The sequence below is a fragment of the Phoenix dactylifera genome, unplaced genomic scaffold (assembly GCF_009389715.1).
Source record: "Phoenix dactylifera cultivar Barhee BC4 unplaced genomic scaffold, palm_55x_up_171113_PBpolish2nd_filt_p 000046F, whole genome shotgun sequence".
NCBI classification, from domain to species: Eukaryota; Viridiplantae; Streptophyta; class Magnoliopsida; order Arecales; family Arecaceae; genus Phoenix; species Phoenix dactylifera.
This window is the reverse complement of record NW_024067669.1, coordinates 2,435,558-2,461,038: the sequence shown is the minus strand read 5'-3', so window position 1 is coordinate 2,461,038 and position 25,481 is coordinate 2,435,558. Positions and strand designations below refer to the sequence as shown.

The window sequence follows — 25,481 nt, the reverse complement described above, 5'->3', positions numbered from 1 at the left end:
AACTGAAAATATCGAAAAAAATGAAAAACCGTCACTATCAACTGGTATGGTTGGTGTGGTATGCATCAGTATGCACTGGTATGGCCGGTAGCATATCGGAATGGATGGTTTTAGTGTCCCCGCACCCATTCTTGTGCCGGTTTTGCATCTGAATGGTATGGTACTGATGACACCATCCCATTTTGTGGTATTTAAATCTGTGATTTTTTTTAACATCTACTATTACACCTTGATCTTTGGATTGATGAAAGTCATCGGTAAAATGTCAGTATTGATGAACATTGGTTATATGGCGAAGATATGTGTGAGGAAGTAGTTTTTTGGGTTTAGAGATGGAGGAAGTTTGTGGAAACAAGAGGTGAGGCTTAGATGATAATGCAGTAAAGTGGACTGGGAACTGAGATGGTTGTAATTAATTTTATCTTGAATTAAGCATTAGGATGGGGTTTAGATCCTTTTTCAATGACCAAAGGAATGATATGCACATGTTAAAATTTCGCCTATGGAGATGGATATGTGAGACCTGGTCTCGATGCAAGAAGTTTTGGATAGTCCAAAGGCAAATCTTTGTACTAATTCTGCTATATGGAAAACCTGAAAATTTTAACCCATCTATTAAATGTGGACTTAGATCGTCTGTCTCCTAACTGATCGTATCAACATGTTAGTGATATAGTGTCAAGATGAAGGATTAGAGGTATTTGGAGGTAAATGGGATGTATTTTAAGGATGGAATTGTAATGGCAAGCCTCAACCAGATCTGATGTAGTGATAAGGTGGAGGCCTGTCTTAGACTCCAGGCATTGGGATTAGAGATGAATGTACAAGCTTTTAAAGGGGTTCTATTGGACTGTTCTCCAGGAATTGGTAATGGACTGGTTGAGACAAAACCAGTCATTAGTTGAAAAGGGTAGGCTGGATTCCTAGGGTTTTTAGGATTAAGTGTTGGCAATTGAATTCAGGAGCTTGAATTCGGAACGTATCTGGATAGATTGTAAAGGTGTTTAAGGCACTGTAATTAGTTTTTGAGACACTGTTGACAGATACGTAAATTTTGTGCATTTATTTAGGTATTTGTCAAAAGAAGAGAATGTAAAAAGTTTTTATGATTTACTGTGGCTTGGAAAATATATCGGATTCCTAGATGGCGTGTTTAGTGTACTTGGAGGGAAGTGATCCATGTTTTTGGCTGCAAAAGTGATCTCATTTTTGGAGGCCGGATGTTCAGTGGGCAATAATGGGGAGGAGGAAGTGATTCAGCATTAGTTGTTGGTTTAGGGAGGCAGTTGATTGGTGGCTTGAATGAAGACATGAGGGGTGGCTGTTTGGTGGCTTTGTTAGACTACAAGGTATAGGGTTCATAATATACTATGACAGAAAATAGGTAGACTACCAAGTTTAAATAGCTTATCAACTAGAGCTCTACAAGTTTTTGATTACATTAAACTATCTTCTAGTGATTCATCTACCAAGCTGATCTTCACTTTCTACAGTAAACCATCTTCGAGGTAGTATGGCATGACTCATCAACCACTTTGGTTTGATTTAGAAATTTTGCAAGAAAATTTAGAAGATCATATGATGAGAGGGAATATGGACACCTATGGAAAACTAGAATTATTAGACTAGAAATTCTTTGAAAAATCATTTTGTTTAAGTACAAAATGAATATATTAGAATTTGATTAACTTTGGTTGAAATGGATTTATTTTTTTTTAAAATGGTTTTAGAAGCTTAAGTCATTTTTGAGCATGATAGGATACCAATGATGTTTATTGTGACTACAATGTACTTTTATATTATGGTTTCTATAAAGTTATCAAGCACATACACAAGTGCAACATAAACTATAGAAGTAAGGAAAAAAAGATCTCAGTCTACATCATCAGGGAAGTGTCGACCTTTTTTATTTTAAACTAAACAAATGGAACTGCACCCTTCATTTCAATGAACTTAGAACTTTTTACTGCTACTACTGGAGGATCCGTGCGAACGTGTGTTTAGTCCCACATAGGTTATTCACTAGGTAGATCTTGGGTACTTATATAGGATCAAGGAACCTAAATAATACTTTTCGGCTAGTCATTTTTGGTGAGGTCCTGGGTTGTTACAAATGGTATAAGAGCAGACTCGACCTATGGCTCATGTGAACTAAGGAACACTGTAGCACGGGCTTATTGAAGCTGACCACAGGTCGATCGTGGTGCTTGCGATTAGATTTGAATGGATTTAGACTCTTAGCCTGGTGAGAATGCCATGCCTTAAAACGGGGAAAGAATGTGCATGTGTTTAGTCCTACATCTGTTATTCGCTGGGTAGATCTTGGGTACTTATATAGGATCAAGAAATTCAAATAATAGCTTATGGCTAGCCATTTTCGATGAGGTCCTGGGTTGTTACAACTACTGATATAACCAAATGCAAAATAGAATAATATGTTATTTTGCTTGAAAGAACTAGTGCATTGCATCATAAGTTGTTTGATATTTGCCAAGTTTCGATTTTTGAAGTATCTTCATGTTGTTTGATATGGTGCAATATAGAACCAGACACAGATATGCTCTTTCATGTCCAAAATGCAGCAGATGCTTGTGACAACTATCAGGTGTCAAATGCAGACTTTGTTGTGGTATCTTATTTAACAGCTTTATAGAAGCTGGTTCAGAGTTCTTGGAAGCTACTTCTTTGAAGCTTCCGCATACATAGCATGCATGATTGCCACTGATTCTGCAGTTTTTTTGGGGTGTAGGGTGTAAACTATTGTAAGTTTCATTTAATTGCAACCTTGCTTGATGTATCTGTTTAGGACACAGCATGTTTAGGTTTTTATGAGTACAGCCACAACATGAGGATATAACTTGATTAAGTCAAAGGATTGGTTTTGCCCAGCGGTTTCATGTAAAGGTCCTTGCTGGAGAGCAGGATTTATTACTTGTAAATATCGAGATATTTGAGTAAAAAAAAAGATCCTTATTCTTGATTGACTCAGCAGCTACCTATGACCATATTCCTGATGGCCATTTACCATGATATATGATGTCTGCAATGTCTCTTGTTCTTCCCTTATCCATGCAATTTTCTATGTGCCTATGATGTGCTTCCATCATCCCATTTATCATTAGTTGCATTCATCCTAGCTAGTACAATTAAAAATAGCTCACTTGTCTTTGATTTTAAAGTATTTTCCACATTTGCTTGAGTATGTAATGCCTGCCTTTTGGTTAAACCGTAACTATTGAGTTTCTATATTTTCTGACCGACTCCCCTTGTTGCCCATAGGCTTAGGCTTTATTTTATTATTTTAGTTTTTGTTTGGATTCATGGGCAGGAAATGATGTGCATGATTTTGGGCGAGGGATATAAAGTATTTTGCCCATGGGGATTTGAGAGCTAGTATTGCCGACTGAGTTTTTTCTGATGGCTTGTCCATTCATTCCAAGATCACTAATCATAGGAATTTTTTTTCCCTAGATAGTGGTCAGTGTAATTGAGTTAAGTTATTTTATCTTTAGACCTCTTTTATCAGCAAATGGTTTGTACACAGTTAGAAATATTAGATTTTTTTTAGCTTGTATGCTTTATAAGGGCGATCTATTGCCAAAAAATTATCTGACAATGGCATTCGTATAGTTCAAGTAGTGAATATTCACATTTTTTTTTTTTTAAAAAAGTTTTGTTGATTGCAAATCTAACAAAAAAACTGAAGTGGATCCCTGTCTATGATCTTTGAAAGGGCATGCCTGCAGTTGTGACCTGTAGAATTGTTGAAGGGATGCTGTGAATAACTGCAGTAGTCTTATTCAAATCAGCCAGTTTTTTTCTTTTCACTCACTCTGATTGTTAGTGAAGTTCTATCAGTCTCTTTACATCATGTTCTTCGAATATGTAATACTCATTGCAGTCTCATATCTGTGTATGGCAAATGCTAATGAGTATCTGTGAACCTTTCAAATACCTGCTTGAACTTGCTTTGTTGATGGCCATTACTATTGTGATGGACACACCCTGGAAATCAGAAGACAAGGTTACAGAGCCAATCATCTTAAGCTATTTGTTAGTCTCCTTTTGCTTTTATTTAAAATGATTAAATAGTTTAGTATATGTCTAAGAGGCAGGGTTAATGGACACCAAAGTCCAAACATCCTCCACTGCATCAGAGATCTTCAAGATTGTAATTTTTCATGATGAGAAAATATGCACGGATTGGATATCATAGCGTTGCTTTGATTCAAGCATGGAAAGAGTATTGATCATAACCATTAGAAAAGCAACATCTTTGTATATTTCGACAATATATTTAAGTTTCATTAATAAACTAAAAATAAGAAGCAAAATGAAAAATTAATGAATCAGGCGTGGATCCGGTCGGATTCGGGTTGTCGGTTTCTACATCCGACCCGAACGCGGCCGAAAGAACCGGATCAAAATTGCCGACTTCTACTCTTGTAGGGCCTTCTCTAGGGTTCCTCCACTATAAATACCGGGGCTGGGGCTCTGTTCCTCCGCTAAGGCTCATTAGTTTAAGTATGAGGCTTATGGGAGAGCGATGGAGGTCTGGTTTTTGGGAAGGGTTGCCGCCTCCTTGCGTCTTTATCTTCTCCCAAGCCGATGATTCTTGACCAATGCCCACAACCCTTCCTGATGGGAGGCAAAATGGATCGTCCTACCCCAGCGTGGGGCTACCATTTCTCCGTCTCGGCCGGCGGCTTCTCGGCTTCCTCCGGCGTGGTCACCCTCAGGCCAAATTTGAACCACAACACTTCCCCTTCCTCAAGCACCGCAGGGGATCCGGAATCGGATCGCAGTTGTATCCTTCGCGTGAAAGAATGATTCATCTTCCTTCGAGCCAATGCATCGTTGGATCATCCACTGCTCGGTTTGAGATCCCTCTTCTCCCCCTTCCTCTTCCTTTTCTTGGTCTTCTGGCCGGATCCTTTCCCCCCTCTCTCTCTCTCTCTCTCTCTCTCTCTCTCTCTCTTTATGCTTTAGAGGCGATGATGATGATAATGTTTATCTCCAGATCCTTGCGATTCGGTTCGAGCTTTTAAGCGATTGTCGTAAGTGATGGAGAATCTCAGATTCTTGGTGCGTAAACCCTATGCCTCGATCCTCTCTTCTTGTTTTCCATCCTAATGGACTGATGGCGGGGCAGCTCGGATGGCCGCCAAGGCAACCGCTGCAGCCGTGCCTTTAGGATGGGGTTCAGAAAAGGGTGGAGAGGAAGGGAATCATATAATGTGATCGATCAAAGGCGAATCTGAGCCTCCCCCCCTCCTTTTCCTTCCTCTATTTTATTTTCATCTGTTTGTTTCTTTGTTTCTTTTACGGTGATTTCTTTTTCTAGGGTTAGGTCTTAATGTTATGACAAGGATTTGCATTTATTCTGCTTTTCCTATGTTTCTTTTGTATTAGTATGTCATTCGTTATATTCTGATATATTTTTATTTTTTTTCCCAAACATTCTAAGCATAGTCTATGAAATTTTCAGGGAAATCGTATAAAGAAGCCGGTATTTTCTGTTATGATGATATTTTTATTTAATGTAACCTATCATATAATATGAAAACCACAGTTATTTGTTGATGATATTTGATGCTTTTTATTTTTTTGAATATCTTTTGTTATTTATTGGGATTTTCCGCCGTAGTTTTCCCCTTATCTATATGTATTGGACCATTTGGGAATTGGAATCCGGAAAGCTTATTAATTTGTATTGGAAATTTCGCCGATTTGGTGCACGTTCCGGGTTTTCACATGGTATTTTCGGTCGATAAGAGCCGATCGATGATTCTACATAGTATTTTTTTTAATATTTTTGTTACATTTCATAGTATTTTTGTTGGTTTCTATTTTTTTTTAAGCATTTCGACTTCATCTCTTACTTTGGCCATTCGTGAATTGAGTTGGACTTGTGGGAAGCTTTTTTTTTTTTCTAGAAATATAATTTATGAAAATATAATTTTTGGAAAGAGAATGTTTAAAAAAAAGTAGAAAAGTAGTTTTGATATGTTTGGTTGATAATGAAAAAATGACAAATTTTCAGAATACTTATGTTTGATTGGGCGGAAAAGTTATGTGTATATTTTATTGTATTTTTAATAAAAATTAGATCTTTTAATGTTTCTTGAATGAGGGATATCTGTGAACTATTGGTCTTAGCTGCCATCTAAGCAACTATGACGTCGAGACCGACATTTCTCAGAACATGCTTTGGCTGTTACGCTAATTGACCATATGGCTGTCGACCTTGGTGTTCTTGCAGCTCTGCTGTTCGTCTCGCATGATAATATTGGTGTACATCGGATGCTATACCTGCCAACCACGGCATCTGGGAGCTATCTCAGGTGGGCTCTTCACCCTTCTACAGGCCACCTCGGTCCCGTTAGTCCAGCTACGGGCAGCGGGGGAGGGTGTGCCTGCAGCATTGGCTGTCCTCTACCCCTCCAAGCTGTGCATCTGAGGTGATTCAAACACTCTAATAAGCTGGGTTAGCGGTCGATGGATACCTTAAAAATCTTTAATTGCATGATGGCCTGCTTGTCTTTTAAGTGCATGACGGCCTGCTTGACCGACCACGCTGCTGCCCATTTCGCAATGTGGTTGCCGATTACCTTGAATGTACTGCGACTTGTTGGGTTCAAGGCACTGGACCCATGATTTTCCTTTGGAGTTATTGTAATTAGTTTTATTATTTAATATACAAAAGTAAAAAAAAGGGTTTAAATCTCACTTTTCAATTTTTCTAAATTTGTTATAATTATTTTTCTGAATTATGGCTGAAAGTGGGTCAGATTATATTCGTTTTTGTTTTCGATTTAGATTTGATTTGGATACTATTTTTTTGTCCAATTGGATTTGGATATAGATTCGGATAGTTGGCCCAAAAACTTTTTGGATACAAATGGGAATATATCAGATTTTCTCAAATTCAGATTTAGTTATTTATATAAAAAGGACAAGTTTAAGTAAGTTAAATCAAGAAATTAAGTAAGTGATTAATTAAATTTAAATTATAAAGGAATTTAGATATTGGATGATCGTTAGTAATTCAAATATAAAATATTCGATTCAAATAAAATGCTTTGAATCACCTTGCACATGTTACATGGCTTAAATTCTTTTTTGGTTAGTTTTTTCTCTTTTTTTTATTGCTTTCAAGCAATTAGAATTTTTAAGGGTCCGTTCATTTAGAGGTCCTATAAATTGTGTACTTTGGTGATGAGCAATATTTAGCGGTATATTTTTTATGATATTATTAGATTTTATTACTGATAAATATTTGTCAATTATATTTTTTAGTTCATTTTTTTTTGGTCATGTCTTCATCATTAGTTTATATTATTGAATTTTGCTCAAATTTGATTAATATCTAAAAAATATTAAATTTATTATGCTTGATAAAAAAATATGGATATTTTTAATATTCTATTTGTATTTGTTTATAATAAATTTGAATATGTTTAATATTTGATTTGTATCCATATTTTTTTATAAAAAAATATGGATATTAAAATTTTGATGTTTTTTTAATATCTATACTTGTATTTAATGAAAAAAGTAGATACAAATATGAATATATCAATATCTAATTCGTTTTCAGCCCCATTTTCAAGTGGTTTGAGTTGAAGGGGCTTGAATGAATTGCTTCATTTTCTCTGTCTAACTGAATGTACTTTTATAATCTAACAACCAATGCAAGGTTAAATTTAAAGCAAAATTGAATCAATTATTTGAAAGGTAAAACAAAATAAATATATTAAGTTATATTTATCTTTATTTTTTAAGGTTAGAAGTCTCATATTTCTGTGCCTATGTGTGTATGTCACATAGGTATCTTGCCAGTGTGATTAACATTTTTTTCCAGACTAAAGCGGTGTGCTTCTTACCGGTATCTGGCTTATGTGTGATTTTTACTCGGAGAGAAATTTTAATCTTGCGGAATAACATCGTGCAGGGCTCAACCGTGAACCCCATTTAAATAAACCGCAACAGAATTAATGCTCGAGTCATGAAGAAATTAAACAGAACTTAAGGAACAAAACACCCCATACAAAGGAAATAAAAGGATTAGAAGAGGAGGAAGAAGATGGAAGGGAAGGGAAGAAAAGAGGAGAGGGAAGAGAGAAGAGGGAAAGTTTGTTTTAGCCTTGAAGATCCTATGAAAATATGAGTGTTTCCATGAACAGCAATGTTGATGGTACCCGCTCGGTCGGGCCACACCACCTGGGAAGGGACCGTTGTGTTTCCACGAACCTCCGGCCAAGAGTCCATGACGCGGTTACTCGCAGCCCGCTCGCGCGGGCGAGAACCCCTTCGGGAGCATGCCGTATCCACCTCCTAGGAGACTCTCCTCTCTCACGCTCTCTCCTGTGCCGACACCATCTCCAAGTCGCGCGAACGAGGTAACGAGAAGATGGAAATCCAACGCGGAAATCCACCCACACTGGGTCCCAACCATCGCGACCCACCCATCCAAATCCAACGGTCCATCCTTCATCCCTCCCCTATATAAAAGCCAAGAATCTGTTGCCCCCTTTGGTGTCATACATGGGCCGGTCAACGCCAACCCCCTTTCTTCCCTTCTTCCCTTCTCTCCGCAGCTTCCATCAGAAGAGCCCCAGATCCGAGATCTTTCCTCGTCCCTGCCTCAACTTCTGTTCCCAGAAGCTTCCTCTTTGTTGCTCTTTTCAGTAGCAAAGACCGCTACTGCCGGCCACTGTAACCAACCAGAGCAGTAACAACTATCTCAGATTAAGACTAAGAATCTGTAATATTCTCGTACCATGAGGGGTGAGAAGAGACCGCCACCCACAGAATGGGAAAGAGAGGTGGCGGCGCCGGAGACCTCCTCCTCGTCGGCAGCCGCCGCCGCCGCCGCCGCCAAGAGGCCTAAAGTGCCAGCTCTCACTGGGTTAGTTTCTATTCTTCTGAATTTCATAATGTTAGATAGAGAATTGATATTTTTGTGTGTTTTAAACTATTTCGTGGTTTTGTGGGAGCAGTGTTATAGTAGAAGCGCTGAAGATGGATGGCCTGCAGAGGCTCTGCTCCACTCTAGAGCCTCTTCTTCGCCGGATTGTGAGTTATTGAACGTCCTTCGTGTTTTGGTTCTTTATTATTTGAGTTGTATGTATTGAAATTCTTATGCTGCTTTCATGTTTTCTTAGCTTAGTTGCTTGAGAATTATGTTGCTGCAACCTTGTTAGAACACTTCAACCAATTTCAGAGAATTGACATGGCCATATGTGTTGGTGGAGGTAAATTCATGGGAGTAAGACATGTTTGAGTTGTCCGCCTGTACTGGATTTCCTTTATTTGTTGGCTGTTCAAAAGGATTCTGAATGGCTTCTGTTGATGCCAATTGTGGGTTAAAATCAAACCTAACATGCATTCAAGATAAAGCAATGCAGAGTACACATAACACCATATTAAAAAATGGTACATGAATAAGGTCACATGAATACTTTAAGGATGTATCAACATAACAGATGATCGGGATTTAGACATCATTCTCTTCTCAGTTCTGAAGTCAGAAGCTTGCCGGTATAGTAGTTAGTGATTGAGAGCATGCCTTGGTAGAAAGGTAAGGTTGCTTCGTTGTGACATGGGTGTCACGGGTTGCTTGATTGCATGCATCTGACCCTCTCTAGACCTTGTAGTAGCAAGAGCCTCCTATATTAGGACACCCTTTTTAGATGTGGTTGTGATTATTTTGGAAGTTGCAAATCATGATGACAAATTTAGGCAGGGTTTGGTTGCCTTAAGGGCAGTAGAGCCCTTCCATTAGTTCTTTAATGTTTAGTTTTGGTTTCAGTTACTTATGGAATTTTAGTTGCCTTTGGACAAGAGTATATTGCAGGCCTACCTGCAGGATGCGGTCAAAAGGAGAAATCCATTTTGCAGTTCTCTCTGTGCAGTGAAAATATAAGCTAAATTGTCCAAAAGATGCACACTTTTGGGAGAGGAATGATAAAAATGTACGGACATTATGGCAGGAATGTGTTCGTAGCATCCTGCCAAATTCCATGTTGCAATTTAGAAGATAAAATTAGAATACTGGATAAAGTATTGAATATTTTAATTTGTTGTTTCATAGATAATAATTTCTTCTCTAAAGAAATTAGATTATCAAGGTTATTTATCTGTTGATCTAAATAGGAATTGGGGCTTGCTCTCATATTTACTTATCCTATTGCATTTCACATGGAACAACAGGTCAGTGAAGAAGTGGAGCGTGCATTGACAAAATTAAGCTGTGCCAAGCTGACTGGAAGGTGGGATATTTAATTATTTAATATAAATAATGTCAACCAATCACAAAAAATTATCATGTATCAAGTCACGGTGGTGTATATAAGTTTGTATCAGAATGTAATAAGTTGACAAGCTAATTGCATACCACGGAGCATACTCCATAGCTTGGTCTTATCTGTTTAGATCCTTCCATTATATGTTGCCCATAATATCTCCACGTTTTCTCTTGCTGCTGTGTATTCATGAAGTCTTCATGTAGCTTTTGATACTTTTCATTGTAGAGCCAAATTTATAGCAATAACAACACTTTGATATCTGGGGTCCTATGGTTTAGACTCAGGACTCATTGCAATTTGTAATTCTGCATATATATATATTGGTTTTGGTTCAACTTAGCAATAGAATACTATCTCCTTTTGCAATGTTCCTTAGTTGTGATCTGACAATAACTACTTTTGTAATCTCAATACCTAATACAATGTCAATTGAGACAATAGAAACCATGAACCATCTTCCTAAAAATCAATAGTCAGTTCTATTTGTTATAAATACCAATTTTGATGTAAGTATTGTTCTGTAAATATATGAACTGAGAGTTGCCTCGGTGATTATACCTCTCCGCCTAGCAGTTGAAGGTTCTCGGTTCGAGTCTTGGTTGGTGCATGTTTAAGAATTTGGACCTAGTGGTTGGGTCTCCTTCTCTTCCCTCAAAAAACAAAAAAAAAGAGTTCTGTAAATATTCCTCACATATTATTTTTCTGTACATGTAGATAGGAGAATTGTCAACCATAGGTGATCACAGACATTGTGTATATAAAGTCTGCTGCATCGCAGTAATGGCATATTCTACCGTGATCCAACTTTTCCTCTGTAATTTTCTCCTTCTGTGACAACCGCAGGGAGATGAGAACCTGAGTCCAAACCTTTGTATGCACACCTAAACAGCACTCTGACAAGATTTCATCTTGCTATGAGTCCCTTGTACATGTCTTTAGTTACACTGTATGATATGTTCAAACCTTTAATAATACCTGGTAATCACCTGCTTGTGGCACTTCATCAAGATCATAGATTTTTATTTAGTTTAATGGCCATCCTTTAACAGGAAATCTTATATACAAGAGAGGGGTAATGCGAGCAAGAAAAGGGCAAACTAATGAGGTAGTTGCTGCAATTGCAAAGCAATCCTACAAATCATTTCATAAAAATGTTTAATATTTTAGAAAGAAATACGTTATTAGGACAGTTTTCTCATTTTAATACTTGAAGAGGTCATTTGTAACAAGAGTGCGGGCTCTGGCACAATGGTAAGGTTCTCCATTTTGATCTGGGTATCATGGGTTTGAAATACGAAAATAGCCTCTCCATATGCAGGGGTAAGACTGCATCCATCTAACACTTCCCAAACCTAGCAGTGGCAGGAGTCTCGTTCATTGGGGCTTACTTTCATAGGACATTTGTAATATCAATTTTATGAATATCATTGGTTCCTTTGTCATATTAGAAGCTTCTGATTGTACGAAAACTCTAATGACAACCCACAACATTATTACTGTTCATGCTAATATATGGACTTTATCCCCACTCACAAACTCTTTTAGTGTTTCTTAAGAATTTTTTATGATCTGAGAGAAGAACGCTTTTTTACAGAGATGGGCCTATGGAGGAAAGTGTGATTTTGTTTACTTAGTAGGAAACTTTTTATTCTAGTTTTTACAGCTCTTTTGGAGAGAAAATGCTTTTTAGCTATTAGGAACATCTGACAATTTAAACTACTGTCAAATTCAGCAGGTCCTCTCCCCAGAGAATAGATGGACCAGGTGGGAGGAAGCTGCAACTTCATTTCAGATCAAGGATGCCCCCTCACCTATTCACTGGAGGTAAGGTAGAGGGGGAACGGGGTGCAGCGATCCATGTTGTGTTGCTGGATGCAAACACTGGCATGATTGTCTCGGGGCCCGAATCGATGGCTAAACTAAATGTAGTGGTGCTGGAAGGTGACTTCAATGATGAAGCCGATGATGATTGGTCCCAAGAGCACTTTGAAAGCTATGAGGTGAAGGAGCGTGAAGGAAAGAGGCCACTTCTCACTGGTGACTTGCAGGTAACTCTCAAAGAAGGAGTTGGCACACTGGGAGAATTGATCTTCACAGACAATTCTAGCTGGATAAGGAGCAGAAAATTTAGACTTGGTTTGAAACTGGCTGATGGTTATTGCGATGGCATTCGCATTCGTGAGGCTAAGACTGAGGCATTTACCGTAAAAGATCACAGAGGAGAATGTAAGCTTTTGTATTCTGCTTTCTAAACGTTATATCATCTCTTTTATACTCTTTTTAAATCTTTTCAATGCATCATGATTTGATTTTTGCTGTCATCATTATAGTATACAAGAAACACTACCCACCTGCCTTACACGATGAGGTATGGAGATTGGATAGAATAGCGAAGGATGGAGCACTGCACAGGAAGTTGGTTAATGCCAATATACTAACTGTTGAAGATTTCCTCCAATTTCTTGTCAGAGATCCGCAGAGATTAAGAAATGTGAGGACCCATTTTCACTTTCTAATATTCCTTTCATGTTCTCTCCACTTTTCTTCTTATCACCAATTTGCTCCTTTTAATTCCATTGAATTTGCTTACAAATTGTTTGTGGAGCTTTGACTGTATAGATACTTGGAAGTGCGGTGTCCAATAGGATGTGGGAGAATACAGTGGAGCATGCCAAGACTTGTGTCCTAAGTGGGAAGCTTTATGTATACTACTCTGATGAAATAAGAAGCAGTGGAGCTGTTTTTAACCACATTTATGAGCTTAGGGGACTTATTTCAAATGGCAAGTTTCTCTCTGTTGAATCACTCTCTCATGATCAAAAGGTATCACGCTGCTGCTTATCAATGAGACTGTCGATAAAGGCTACATCACATGGATTGGTCATTATGTTTTTCTCTTTTTTAATTTTTGTTTCTTTCATGAATTATGTTTTATTGCCCACTTTTTGCCATCTTTAAACTGTGAAAAAAATTTATTTTCATCAATTAGCATGTGTTTTTGGGAATATTGGAATTAGTTTACTTTAAGCAATATGAAAGTTATGTTTATGGTTCCTTCATGTGATATAAAGTACAATCTAAAACAGGTCTCAGTTGATCTATTAGTCAAGAGAGCATATGATGACTGGAACCATGCCATAGAGTATGATGGCCAAGACCTGCTGAATTCAGAAAAAAGTAGTCAGAAGGCACAACATCCGCCCACCACAGTCTATAACTCCCCCCTCGGCCATCGTTTCGTGCCGATGGCACACCCAGAAGGCTACCATTCTTCAAGCACTGGAACTTGTCTCCAGAATGAAGGAGCTCACAGTGATCTCTCAGCCCTGCTAGCTCTTGAAACACCACAAACATCATATGGCGGTGCTTGTACTTCAGGAGATTGGCCACATGTGCAAGAAGAGCAGAATTTCGATCATTACATGGAAGAGATCCGCATCAGGAGTTCGGAGATCTTAGAACATGGTGACATGCAGTGTTTGCTGAGCTCCTTTAGTACAGGTGGAGTTGGAGGTTTTGGTAGCTCCGGTGAGGCTCATTATTCTTATCCTAGTGCTCACTTTGAGCCCCAGAGTGAGTTCATGTTTGGGCAGGAGCATAACCGAAATAACGCTAAGGCTGCGATAAGTTGGCTTAAGCTGAAAGCTGCTTTCAGATGGGGCATCTTCATTAGGAAGAAAGCTGCAGAGAGGAGAGCTCAGCTGGTGGAGTTGGACTGAATAAAGATGATAAGTATTGATCATCCTCTTCTCTTCTATCTGAGTCTTCTGTATTCATGTCTGCTTTGGGAGAAATGGTAACATTGACGGCCTCTCGTAAAGACTGGATGATAGAAACCAGAGAATATGGCCAGCAACCAGCCTGTTGTCTATATATGAGCTTAACTCGTGGTCTAGAGATAATGCCAGTCAGCCTTCAATCAGTCTGAGCCTATTCTCATAAACCATGTTCTATTCCTAATACTATCACTTTGATTTAGTACAGACTTCTGTTCTCGCTATGGTATATGAATTTGCTGATTGTTGAAGTTTTGAGGCTTAACCTTGAAAACTTTCAGGTGTTTCAGTGTAGCTATTGGCCAGTTTCATCGTTGCATCTATGAGCTCCGATCCTTTGTAAATTTCACTGTGGAAGCTACCTCAGCTTTGTAACAAGGGCGTCAATTATTTCAGTTCATTGCTTGGTATCGTTTAAAATTTTGCTTCAGTTCCGTGATCTCATTGCAGTGATGATACAATCAGCAGAAGTGGAATCCAGTAAGTAATGAGCTGAATTGGGTATAATTATCTGGAAAGATGAAACAAATGCTTTCAGGTGTATCAAGCTTTTGTCGACTTCTAGGCGTTAGGTATTCTGCAGGTAATTGGCTGTCATCGGTCTCATTACTCTCACCCATCTCGTCTGGGAAGCAACCGACAATACTCAAAGTAGTGATTTCTAGATATGCCCAAAAATCTTGTTTATAGGTGTATGGATTGAGTGTCAGGAAGTAGAGCTGCTTGAGTATCTAGCAGACTTGATCAAAACTTGAGATCTTGCATCCAGATTTATTAAAATGCAGTCCAGTGCAAATAAAGTAGTTTGTGTTGCTGCAGGTAAAGTATTATGAAGGGATAAAAATGAAATGGATAATATTCATACATTTGGAAAATCATCCAACTAGTATTTGCATTTGATGCATACCAAATCATACAGTTTGCATATAATTTTCTTTTTAAAGCCTTATTTTGTCTCATATAGACTTTCTCTTTGATCACATTTCTTAAACTTACTAAAGAAATCTAATACCATGATTCTTTGAATTTTATTCATACTTTTTTCTGAGGTAGAATTCTATTTATACGTAAGCTGGATGTTTGCAATTTTAACATCCCTTGTGGTCTCCTGCGAATCTAGCAACCCTGCTCCCGTGGGGCAAGCCATTAACCTGATCCATCGCCACTTAGCATCACTAGCCGTGGCATCAATTCGACACCAAACATTTCTAAGAATTATTCACCAAAGACAGAAATTTCTAAATTTAAGCAAAGAATGGAAACTTAGCAAATTGTTTGCTCAAAAATTTGACAAAAAATTATCAACAGTTAAAAGGAAGATGAGAACAATTAAAAGTTGAAAATTAAGAATGTAAAATAATGTCTTGAGACGGTCATTAACATCAAGAATGAGAGAGAACAACTGCAATTAGCAGCACCACACAAACATTAGTTATTCAATTATGCAACTCTTCATAAACTATCCTTGAACACAATACTCAAGCTTTTGATTAGTCCTTGAATAATTTAATAACAAAAGGAAATTTTAAAGATTGTAATAATAAATATTGACGAGTCTATTTTTATTTTAATCTCCGAAAATAAAGCAACCGTCTTCTGCTACCTACTCCAGAATACTAAGCAGTCGAAATCTGTGATCGCAGGGAACAGAACAATCAGTTCCAAATTAGATAGAGAGGTTTCAACAGAACTCTGATCCTCCTCCAACATGAAGACCAGCCCATTTCATTGTAACAAGAAGTATTATTCATACTGTCATAAAGGCCCATAGTACAAAAGGTTGATGCAACGTCGAGTGGTCATTTGATACACATATGTTGAGCCTCCTAGAGAAAGAAAAGGTAAACTAACACGACCACAGCAAATACGACCTTTTAAAATAGGGACTGCATAACAGTATAGACTATGTTTATAAATTATGCACAAACCAAGCACCGATGACCCATTAGTTCTCAAACTAAAGAGTTTCACTTCCACTTTCACATTCATATTCTAACTTTCCATCCATGAGTTCAAGCGTTTGACAATGTTAAGCTCCTGCAACACAAATATAATGCAATTAGCTACATAAACATATCTTACCTTCTGTGAATTATATGGACAGATACTTATTCTAAAATTGAAATCAACAATTGCAAGCTATTCAGATTTGCAATAAACAATGCTGAACAGAGAGACGAATGGTGGGAATCTTAGAGATACGCAGTTTGATCACAACAAACTCATTATGGTGGTTTACAGAATCCAACAATTGGATTTAGTTTTGGGAAGTCAACTTGAAAATGTTTATATCTGGGTGGTTAGATATACCTCACCATATCTTTCAGCTTTCCAATTGACTGCAAGTCTTGCTCCCATGTTCAAATGTCGGTATGTATTGGGATATATGAGAAGGAACATGGGCAACAAATAAGTCAACTTATTGCAAGTACTACAAGGACCCTAGAATCAACAACTAATGTCCAGCTACTATATTGTGCAGTTCAAATTTGTATATGTCTAATAGAAAGAATTTTTTTTACTAATTAATGGCAAGTGAAGATAAAACCAGATAAAAATCTGCAATAACACGATTTGCAGCAGTTCTTGAGACTACCGGTACAGGGGGATTCTTCTGTTCAGGGAAGTAAAATGTCCATCCTAAAGATGCAGATTATGCCCCCTTTCACTCATAAAAAAAATAAGCATGTTATGCTGCTTCAGAGTTTTTTCCAGGTTTTAAAATGTGTAAAGTGAACAAAAGCATGATCTCAAATTATATTTGCCTATATTATGCAGTGGAAAACTCGGTAAGTCTCATCTCACTGGAGCCATTGGGCCTTTCCTTAGGTCGCACATGATCCACACTCTTACCCTTTCAATACCCTTGTCCTTGTATATATTTTAGCAGTTTCTCATATAGATTTAGTTTTCTCAGCTCTGCCTCCAGTATCGTTCTTATTCACTTCTATCTTTATTATGCTAATAATGGAAAATATTATTTTATGGTGTTACGTTAGGTTTGGAGCACCACTATGTTCCTTTTTCCAAGCACAAGGGGTTGATGTCCACATTCAACTTTTTTTGTAACCCTAGAAGCTCAAGAGTATTATCTTAATCCAGAAAGTATCGATTTCTCATCATCTAGCTTTGTTCATCATGGTATCGATTTTTCATCTTCTAGCTGGGTTCCTCACCAACAGACTCGAGTTCTTAGAAGGCGTACGATCCCGATGTATCTAACGCATCCACCCAACCACAACTAATGGCATTGACCAGAGCCACTCAAGCTTTCATCTCAATACCTCATGCCAACAACACCAGTTCTAGCCAATAAAGCAACCAATCCTCTGCAAAATACAATCCTCACAGCTCAAATCTTATTGGGCTCTCCGCACCGACCTATTCAATACAGTAGCTTAGACTCTACAGATTGTTAACATCATCACTACAATATGCTCAAATAGCTGTTAAGTACAATGGACTCATTCAGAATTACTGCACTAGAAAATAGGGGCATGTAATGTTGCATAGACACAGACTCGTGTCACATTTGTATGCATATCTAAGTGTCTCATTCAGAAAGAGGAAAAGTAAAAAAGGACATGCAAGAATGCATTTAGAAAAACAATGATTTTAACTAAGAATTATATTAGATTTTGATACTATGAACTGAAAATATATTAAGGTGTTTTATCTGCTCTATAAATTTGAAGGGAGAAGTTCATTGATTGCTAACGAAAAGGCTTGTCATGAAGAATAAGCCTATTTCCATGACAGGATAAAGCACTACTTTCTTGGTGCCAACTCATTAATAAATTATTTACATCAAAACAAACATTAATAAATTATTAATTTAAATACTATTATTCATTTCAAAAGTTTCAATACTTTTAATTTGTTTGATGTGTATGTCAAAATGTGTAGCACTAGTAAATTGATGATGCTTGCAAGATCTTAAAGAGCTGTCATACATACAAAATTACAAAACTTGAAATAATATTGTTTGTTTGCTTTATAGAGTTAGAATTAAAGGGTTTAGCATCAAGAATGATCATAAGAAACATTAGCAAGATATATAGAATGTTATCAATAAATGCTTAAAAATATGATAATAGAAGGTTAGTATTGTATGGCTTACAAAAATATTTGTTATCAAAGTACACGTCTCATTCTGCAAGATTAACTAAAGGAAACAAGATATGCAACATTACAAAGTTTCGTAAATACCTCCGTCCGTGACCAGGCTCCAAATGCCAAAAAAGCTTACTTCTAATGTCATGTGCTGGACTTATTGTTGGAAGCATTCCACTCTCCATCAACCTTTAAAATTAACAATCAGAAGTGTTGATAAAGTATCTGAACTGTGACATGTATCCAACTTGCTGACATGTCAATATGTACACTTTGAGATATATGAGTCCAAGCAATGCTAGTTAGACTTTTCAGGACAACTACAGCTTCAGCTCAGAAATAAAATAATCTAAATTTATTATGGATAAGCAATCTGTAGAAGAATCTTTGTGCTAAACTATAGACGAAATTTCTGAAACTACTGAGATGAAAATCCAAAATGCATGATAAAGGCATCAACTACTGGTTGACAAACTATGATAACGGAACATCTCAGAATGGAGAGCAGCTTATGCCTCTAATATGTACCATGAACAGTTTGCATTCCATCCATAAAAATAACAAAAAGAAAGATTCCTCCATTCTTGACTTCTTTTTAGGACATTTTCACCTCTCTTTCTGTCTAATGCTGATGCATGCTGAAGAAATAAAACGAAAGACAAGGTCATGGTGCAAAACCTTTTTATAAAATATATTCTTGCCCAATCATTGGTTATCTGTCAATAAAATTTTGATATTTCTGACCTTTGGATCAATAATTTTGATTGCCTAATAACACCACCACCAACTGCCTTTTCCTCTTAGGATCTGTGTTGTTGCAAGAAAAACAGCATGGAAACTGTATCTTTCAGCAAAAAACAGTGTCCGATCTATTTTGTTCACCAGAAAATGTATCAATCTGGAAAACCTTTTTCTCTATACTTCAGAGAAAATAGAACTTTCCATTTTCCAAAAGAACCTCCTGAAAATGAAAGACAGAATCAAAGGCCCACTTAGAAAAAGAGAATTAGCACCTCTTCTTTATTTTTCATTTTCCTTTTCCTATATTTCAAAAAAAAATTCTTTTCATAAAGGAGGTTTTCATTTTCATTTCATTTTCCACAGGTTTCCTGGCAACCAAAAACACCCTAAGCTTCTCCAATAATCTACATATCAGTTGCACAGCTGATCCTTGAACTATAATAAAAGCTAATGAAAAAAACATATCAATAAGTACGACATAGTAAGTGCAACCAACCAAAGGCATCTTGAATTCACCATGCCTTCCAAACTTAAACAAATACTCTACATGCATTACCGCTGAAACTCATACCTACTAGCATGCGTGTATTTTAAGTAATGAAAATAAATTGTCCAAGAATAGGCATGGATATGAGAAGTGGATCTAGATAGATGTCCATAAATCTAGTCAGCAAGGAGAGAACAAAAAAGAGATATGGAAATGTTGAATGCACAAGAAAAAAGCTTTACTTATATATTTAAATATTTTATAAAAGAAATTGTTAAAAACTATTATTGGTTAAGGTCTTCCGCTATGCATATTTCTTATCCAAACTTCCTAATTAGCTTAAGAATTTTAGGAAAATAATGTTTTGCAAAGTTATTTTAACACTTACACTCTTGACCAATCTCTAAAACAAGAAAAGCTCACTTTTAGCATTATTATAGCTAATTGAACTCTTTGTTGGAGTCCACAGCTCTCTACCAAATGCAAAAGCTGCAATTAGAAAACTTATAATGACAAGTATCCATGTCTGATGCATATTCAATTTGTATACATATTTGATAAGGATTATAGGAGCCAGACACAAACATGTAGTTAACACAGATTTGAACACATGCATGAGTGTTGACACTTTAAGATATAGTAGAAATCATTATCAGTGGAAATTTTTATTTTTAAAAAGTAAAACTTCTAGTTAGTAGTTGATTAAATTCTTGCACGAAATAAGAGAGGTCAAACCAAAAGTAAAACTTTGTGCTGATAATATCAATGGTTTCCATCAAAGTTAAAATGTTTTGAATGTTTCAAGTCAGATTCGATAGCAAAACGTAACCTCAATGTTGCAAGTCATATATATGCCACACTTTTGGCCCATAATCCTAAATTGACACTTATATGGTGCTATGTGAACTATAGGATATAACTTGGATTCTCTAATATCTATAACAAGGATACATATTGAGACTTTTTATAGAAATTGATTTTGTCAATGCAAAACATTATTCATATTACGGAAAAAGATGAAGCAACTAAATCTAAGAAAGAGATGAGAGCTAGAAATTTGTGTTTGAGAGAATAAAACAACAACCAGAAATCATTTAGAATAGCTCCAATCATCTTTTCTCCCCACATTCAACCATGGTTTGAAAGTTCTGGTTAGGAGATAAGAAATGGACTACTAGGTTTTTTAAGGGAAACAAAATTGATCACACTGCCTTAATCATGGCACTTACAAGTTCACTATAGCTGCAATCAGCAGAACTGAAGTTACAGTGCGACTTTGTGGTCTCCAATGCATATTCATCCCCATAAGCCATCTGTCCGTTAGCTGTTGACTTATCGATACTGCCCTGTTGTGCGAGGTCCCGAGCGTTGAGAGCTGCTTGTCCAATCTCATCTGTATCCATCTTTTTGTTACCAATGGCACTGCTCAATATCTGATTGGCAATAGGATCGTTTCCATGAAGATTGGGCAATGAAGAATTTAAGGAAGAGCTGAATAGGGCATTGGGATTAAAGCTATGATTCTGTTTCTGTTCCTCCCATTTTTGTTTAGATTTGTCTAAGCTACTTAAGTCGGGGAACTTTGGGTCTTCGTAACCACCCATTGGAACAGGCATCATACTCCCACCAAGTGAGCCAACACGGCTGTGTACATCATTGCCTATCAACAAGCCATGCATAGGCGCCACTGCAGCATGGATGGAAGATTGACCACAAATATCACTGTCCATATTTGAGACTGTTGAAGGAACACTGCCTCCAACATTGCTAGGAGGTGAACAGTTATTACCAAAAGGGGCACCCATGGGCAAAGTGGTTGCACGATAATCAGTTAATGGAAGAGCATCTTGCCAAGTATTGCATCTAACAAGATCGGGAAATTGAGAAGAATCCACAAGACAACTCTCAAAAGGGTCTGAGCTAGAGGAAGACATTTTAACAGAATAATATTTGTCCAATTCCCCAGCATGTGTCTGCTCCTTATTTGCTTGCAGTGAGAAAGGTTTGTTTGCCATATTAGTGAAAGAGTTACTGCAAAGACCATTGGTCAGTCCACTGCCGGAGAAACTAGAAGGCAAGATGTTGTTTGCTTCCTGCACTACGTCGAGTCGTCGCAGCTGATCTGGTCCCATAGATGTTGGTATCCCCTGAAGTGAATTTCCTTGATGGTTTCCAGGTAGACTAGTGCCCTGAAGCTTCCATAGATCATTGATAACATTACTTGTGTTGTTGTGTGTACAGCCAAGTTGAACTGTCTGAGAAGGCACCAACCTATGCATTCCAAATGCAGTTGAACTATTCATTCTACCAAGTAATACATTTGGTTGAAAAGATGTAAGGGCTGGTAGCTGTCTAGATCCCCCAAATGCAAGAAAATTTCTAAAACCATCCAATGAACTCGTATTAGTATAAGAGGAGTTTCTACCTCCTAAAACAGAGGCCATGTTAGTTTGCTGGTTTGCCACAGTACTGAGCCTTTTCAGGTAGAGCCTGTACTTCTGCAATCACAAGATGGAAATTCAGCCATTCAGCAAGAAAACAAACATGCAGACGAGCAACTGATTATAGGGAGGGGAAGGATGCATTTCTAAAAGACAGCCTGATTGGATTATTTTAAACATCTAAAAGTTTACCCTTGATTAAATAATGGCCTACAACTTTTACAACCATTCTAAAAGGAACTCATCAAATGGACAAGTAGATCCATTCACCAGAAAATTATCAGGAAATCACCAAAGAAGGAGAGTCCTTATTGGCTTTGAGCTAAGGTGTAAATAGCTTCCGATCAAAGTGTTCTAGCGTTAATCGAATTAAATATTCAAAATGGCATAATGCATCCTCAAATAATGTACCAAATATTAGAAAGAAACATATGCCAGCAATTGACTGAAAATTAAAGCCTAACCTGTAGATGGCTAGCAACATTTTCTCTCGTTAAATTTTCAACGTTCATGAGATCTAATATCTTCTTGGGTACAGCCTCTGTTAGGAGAAACAACAAAATGGGGCTTAGAACTAAAGCGACAATGGCATTTAGAAAATTATGATGTCCATCCAATCAAAAGATTAATAAAGGCATTATTATGGAAACACAAGCTTTATGTTTTCTTTCTACCAAATGAACTAAATTATTGTTGAATGTTCTTACTGTCAATTCCCAGTTGATTAACAGCAGCGACAAATTTGCCATGTAGGTCAACAGACCAAACGACCCTTGGCTTCTTCTGGGTGGAGGAATCTTCATTCTCTTGAATGTTTTCCTCAGAAGCTTCATCATCTTCTTCATTCTGGTCCTTCCTCTTCCTGTTAGGCTTATCACTAGAATCACCAAGCCCCTGTACACTTTCAGAATTAGGTAGTTGGGCCCTAGGACCGTTGTCCCCATTATTGTTATGTCTCGCATCAAACTTTCTCCTCCTTACTACATGCTGCCAGATGTTCTTGACCTCCTCAAGCCGGATGGGCTTCAACAGATAGTCGCAAGCACCATGAGTTATTCCCTTCATCACAGCTTTGGTATCACCATTGGCAGACAGCACTGGATTGCAGATTAGCACAGACTCCATCATCAGTTGCTTTTTGAATTTCATGCAATATAGAAGAGATTCTATTCTTTCTTTCATTAAGGTATCAAATGCGACAAAACCAAAACAAATAGGGGGTAAAGTAAGATTCTTGTTGAAAAAATTCGGATGAAATTTTTCAACGCTTTGTAATTACATATATTCTCAGGAAAAAATATGCGTCCAAATTACAAATGAAACCAATCAAGGAAGAGACTAGCCTTCATTTTAATCAGAAATATAGGAATAAAGAATAGCACTCGAGACTTACTAATAACCGGGAGGTCCATTTCGAGGCCTACGAGCTCCAAAAGCTTGAAACCATCCATGTCCGGCATGTGGACATCACTGATAGCCAGATCAAACTTGTCCTTGTTCTCCCTCAATAGCTCCAAAGCGACGGTCGCCTTAGTGGTTGTCGTAACTGAAGGAAAATAAATCCATGTCTCCTTAAATCCCAATTCTTTTCTTTTCTAAAAACAAAAACTCAAACATTCTTCTCAAAAAAGTCCACTTTGTTCCAAGTCTTATAGATAATCACATTAAAAATCAAAACTTTTGATCCAAACAAAGGAAAAAATAACAAAAAAAAGAAAAGAAAAAATAAATGTTCGGTGAACTACGAATGAGAAGAGTCTCAAATACGATCAAAAACTAAACTTTTTTTTTCCATAGAGAAAAACTGTGATAAGGAAATCAACCAACAGTTATATGTAGAAAGCCAAAAAGAAATAAAAGGAGAAAAAACGGAAAGATTATATGAGAACAAACCATTGTACTGGCAGCGGAGGAGCAGATTCTCCAACAACTTGAGGCAAGTGGGATCATCATCGACGGCGAGAACACGCATGCCCGCAGGGAACTCGTCCGTGGGTTCCCCCTCCTCCATGCTTCTCCTCCCCTCTTCTTCTGTCATTCTTTCAGCCCAGAGAGAAGCAGACGACCAGAGCACCAAATCCTTGGCAAGAATCCCAACAAGAAAACTCCCCAGGGACCTCAAAAGCCACTTTAATATAGCCTACTTGAATCCTACAACAGAGACTGGTGGCAGAGAGAAGACAGCGTGAAAGCACCCGGGAGACAACAAAAACAGGGGAGGGAGAAAGGCGGCTGCTTTGAAGGGAGTCGGAGGAGGAGAGATGGGCTGGCGAAGGAGAGGGAAAGGGTTGACAGAAGGGAATATTTGAGGTTGAATGGGGGAAAAGAGGAACAGAGCTTCGTATTGGGAGGGATGAATGGAAAGGGGGCCCAATGCATGCACCCACGAAAATGGAAACTTAGCTTTCCTTGTTCTATTTTAACATTTATTACTTAGTTTTCTATTTGCCATCAATCAACAATGGAAATAATTCTCAGGAAATCATGGGAAACGATAGCCTAAAGGAGCTAAATGAGGTAAAAAAATTGGAGGGGTAGGCATTGTCCCCATTTAATTAATTTTGGTGTTTTCAATATCAATATTATGTTTTAGTTCTGATTGAGTTTTAGATAGAAAAACTTTTCTTTTTATTTTGTTTTCTTTTATGATCTTATGCTTAAAAGCACTATTTTTTTTTTATTTTTTTTTTGATACGACAGCAGCTCAAACAACTCCCGTGTAAGTACACGCCAGAAAAATTAAGAAATAAAAAAGAGCGTAAACATGGAGGAAAATAGCACTAGCATCATGCACACATGCAATGCATGCGGCTGTGAGAGAAAAAATATTATGAAACTATTAAGTGCTACATATGAGATATTGTGGGGGTGGGGCGTTAAATTTGATAATTATGTAGTGTCACCTCATCATTGTCATCCTTGTAGCCATAGATAACATTGGAAAAGGTAACAAAATGAAAATATTGAAGATATATATATATAATATTTCACAACATGTTTTCTTAAAATAAAAAAAGTAATTTGACATTGCTCACTTTTTATTTTTTTTCTCTATTCAAGGATAAATAAATCATATGGCTTATCCACCCTTTCAGAACATAGTGGGACCCACTGGCTAACATTCCACATCCCAAATCAATGTCAAAATTTTTAAAGAATCCTCTGGAATAGGGTATTATAACAAAAATTGTTCCTATAACCCTATACAATTCACTTGTATCTATTATATATATTTTTTGTTATCTATTATTGAATAAACTAATGAGAAGTTGTGATTCTGTATATCAAAATTTTTCTCTTTGATAAAAAATGATAAAATATAAACTTTATTTTATTCTTCTAGATATTTTAATATTTTTATACTTTAAAATATTAAAAATAATCAATAAGTTTGACAAATTTCTCTATAATATAATAATTTTTTTAATGTTCTTTAAATTTATATGTTTATCACTATTTTATACATATGCCACAATTAAAGCATCATGTACAATACATAAGATTTAGTATATTTTAAAGTTATTTAACCCGATTTGACCAACTTGGTGCTGGTTGCACCACCGACATCTTAGCTAAGTTGATCCTATTTGAATTTAATAACCTTGCTTTATTT

At 37.1% G+C, this 25,481-nt stretch overlaps 2 protein-coding genes across 5 annotated transcripts; one reads left to right on the top strand and one right to left on the bottom strand.

The window, feature by feature from the left end:
* The first annotated feature begins 4,476 nt into the window (after positions 1–4,476).
* On the top strand, positions 4,477–14,910 carry LOC103712187 (calmodulin-binding protein 60 E-like). 3 transcript variants are annotated; one of them, XM_039116046.1, is made up of 9 exons: positions 4,477–4,876; positions 6,263–6,461; positions 8,187–8,911; positions 9,003–9,078; positions 10,216–10,274; positions 12,043–12,536; positions 12,641–12,801; positions 12,930–13,133; positions 13,397–14,910. In XM_039116046.1, exons 3-9 carry the CDS (start codon positions 8,784–8,786, stop codon positions 14,027–14,029), a joined length of 1,755 nt encoding a protein of 584 aa, XP_038971974.1. In that variant the 5' UTR covers positions 4,477–4,876; positions 6,263–6,461; positions 8,187–8,783; the 3' UTR covers positions 14,030–14,910. The 3 variants fall into 3 exon arrangements, with proteins under 3 accessions (XP_038971974.1, XP_038971975.1, XP_038971973.1); XM_039116047.1 differs by having other exon boundaries at positions 4,477–6,461; positions 12,046–12,536; XM_039116045.1 differs by having other exon boundaries at positions 4,477–6,461.
* A 277-nt stretch (positions 14,911–15,187) lies between these two features.
* LOC103712167 (two-component response regulator ORR24) lies at positions 15,188–24,226 on the bottom strand. Of its 2 annotated transcripts, XM_008798617.4 has the most exons (7): positions 23,762–24,226; positions 23,262–23,414; positions 22,576–22,965; positions 22,333–22,409; positions 20,657–21,925; positions 18,296–18,388; positions 15,188–16,123 (listed from the first exon to the last, which is right to left on the bottom strand). In XM_008798617.4, the coding sequence occupies exons 1-6, from the start codon at positions 23,904–23,906 to the stop codon at positions 18,344–18,346; spliced, it is 2,079 nt and encodes a 692-aa protein (XP_008796839.2). In that variant the 5' UTR covers positions 23,907–24,226; the 3' UTR covers positions 15,188–16,123; positions 18,296–18,343. The 2 variants fall into 2 exon arrangements, with proteins under 2 accessions (XP_008796839.2, XP_038971972.1); XM_039116044.1 differs by lacking the exons at positions 15,188–16,123; positions 18,296–18,388 and adding an exon at positions 18,398–19,160.
* Positions 24,227–25,481: the final 1,255 nt, after the last annotated feature.

Bases quoted from the DNA above. Each gene is read 5' to 3' on its own strand.
- LOC103712167 (XM_008798617.4), bottom strand. From the start codon at position 23,906: ATGACAGAAGAAGAGGGGAGGAGAAGCATGGAGGAGGGGGAACCCACG. The intron at 23,415-23,761 runs GTTTGTTCTCAT...ATTTTCCTTCAG, and splicing joins CCTCCGCTGCCAGTACAATG to TTACGACAACCACTAAGGCG. The intron at 22,966-23,261 runs GTAAGTCTCGAG...TCTGCAATCCAG, and splicing joins AATGGACCTCCCGGTTATTA to TGCTGTCTGCCAATGGTGAT.
- LOC103712187 (XM_039116046.1), top strand. From the start codon at position 8,784: ATGAGGGGTGAGAAGAGACCGCCACCCACAGAATGGGAAAGAGAGGTG. The intron at 9,079-10,215 runs GTGAGTTATTGA...ATGGAACAACAG, and splicing joins AGCCTCTTCTTCGCCGGATT to GTCAGTGAAGAAGTGGAGCG. The intron at 12,802-12,929 runs GTGAGGACCCAT...TTGACTGTATAG, and splicing joins ATCCGCAGAGATTAAGAAAT to ATACTTGGAAGTGCGGTGTC.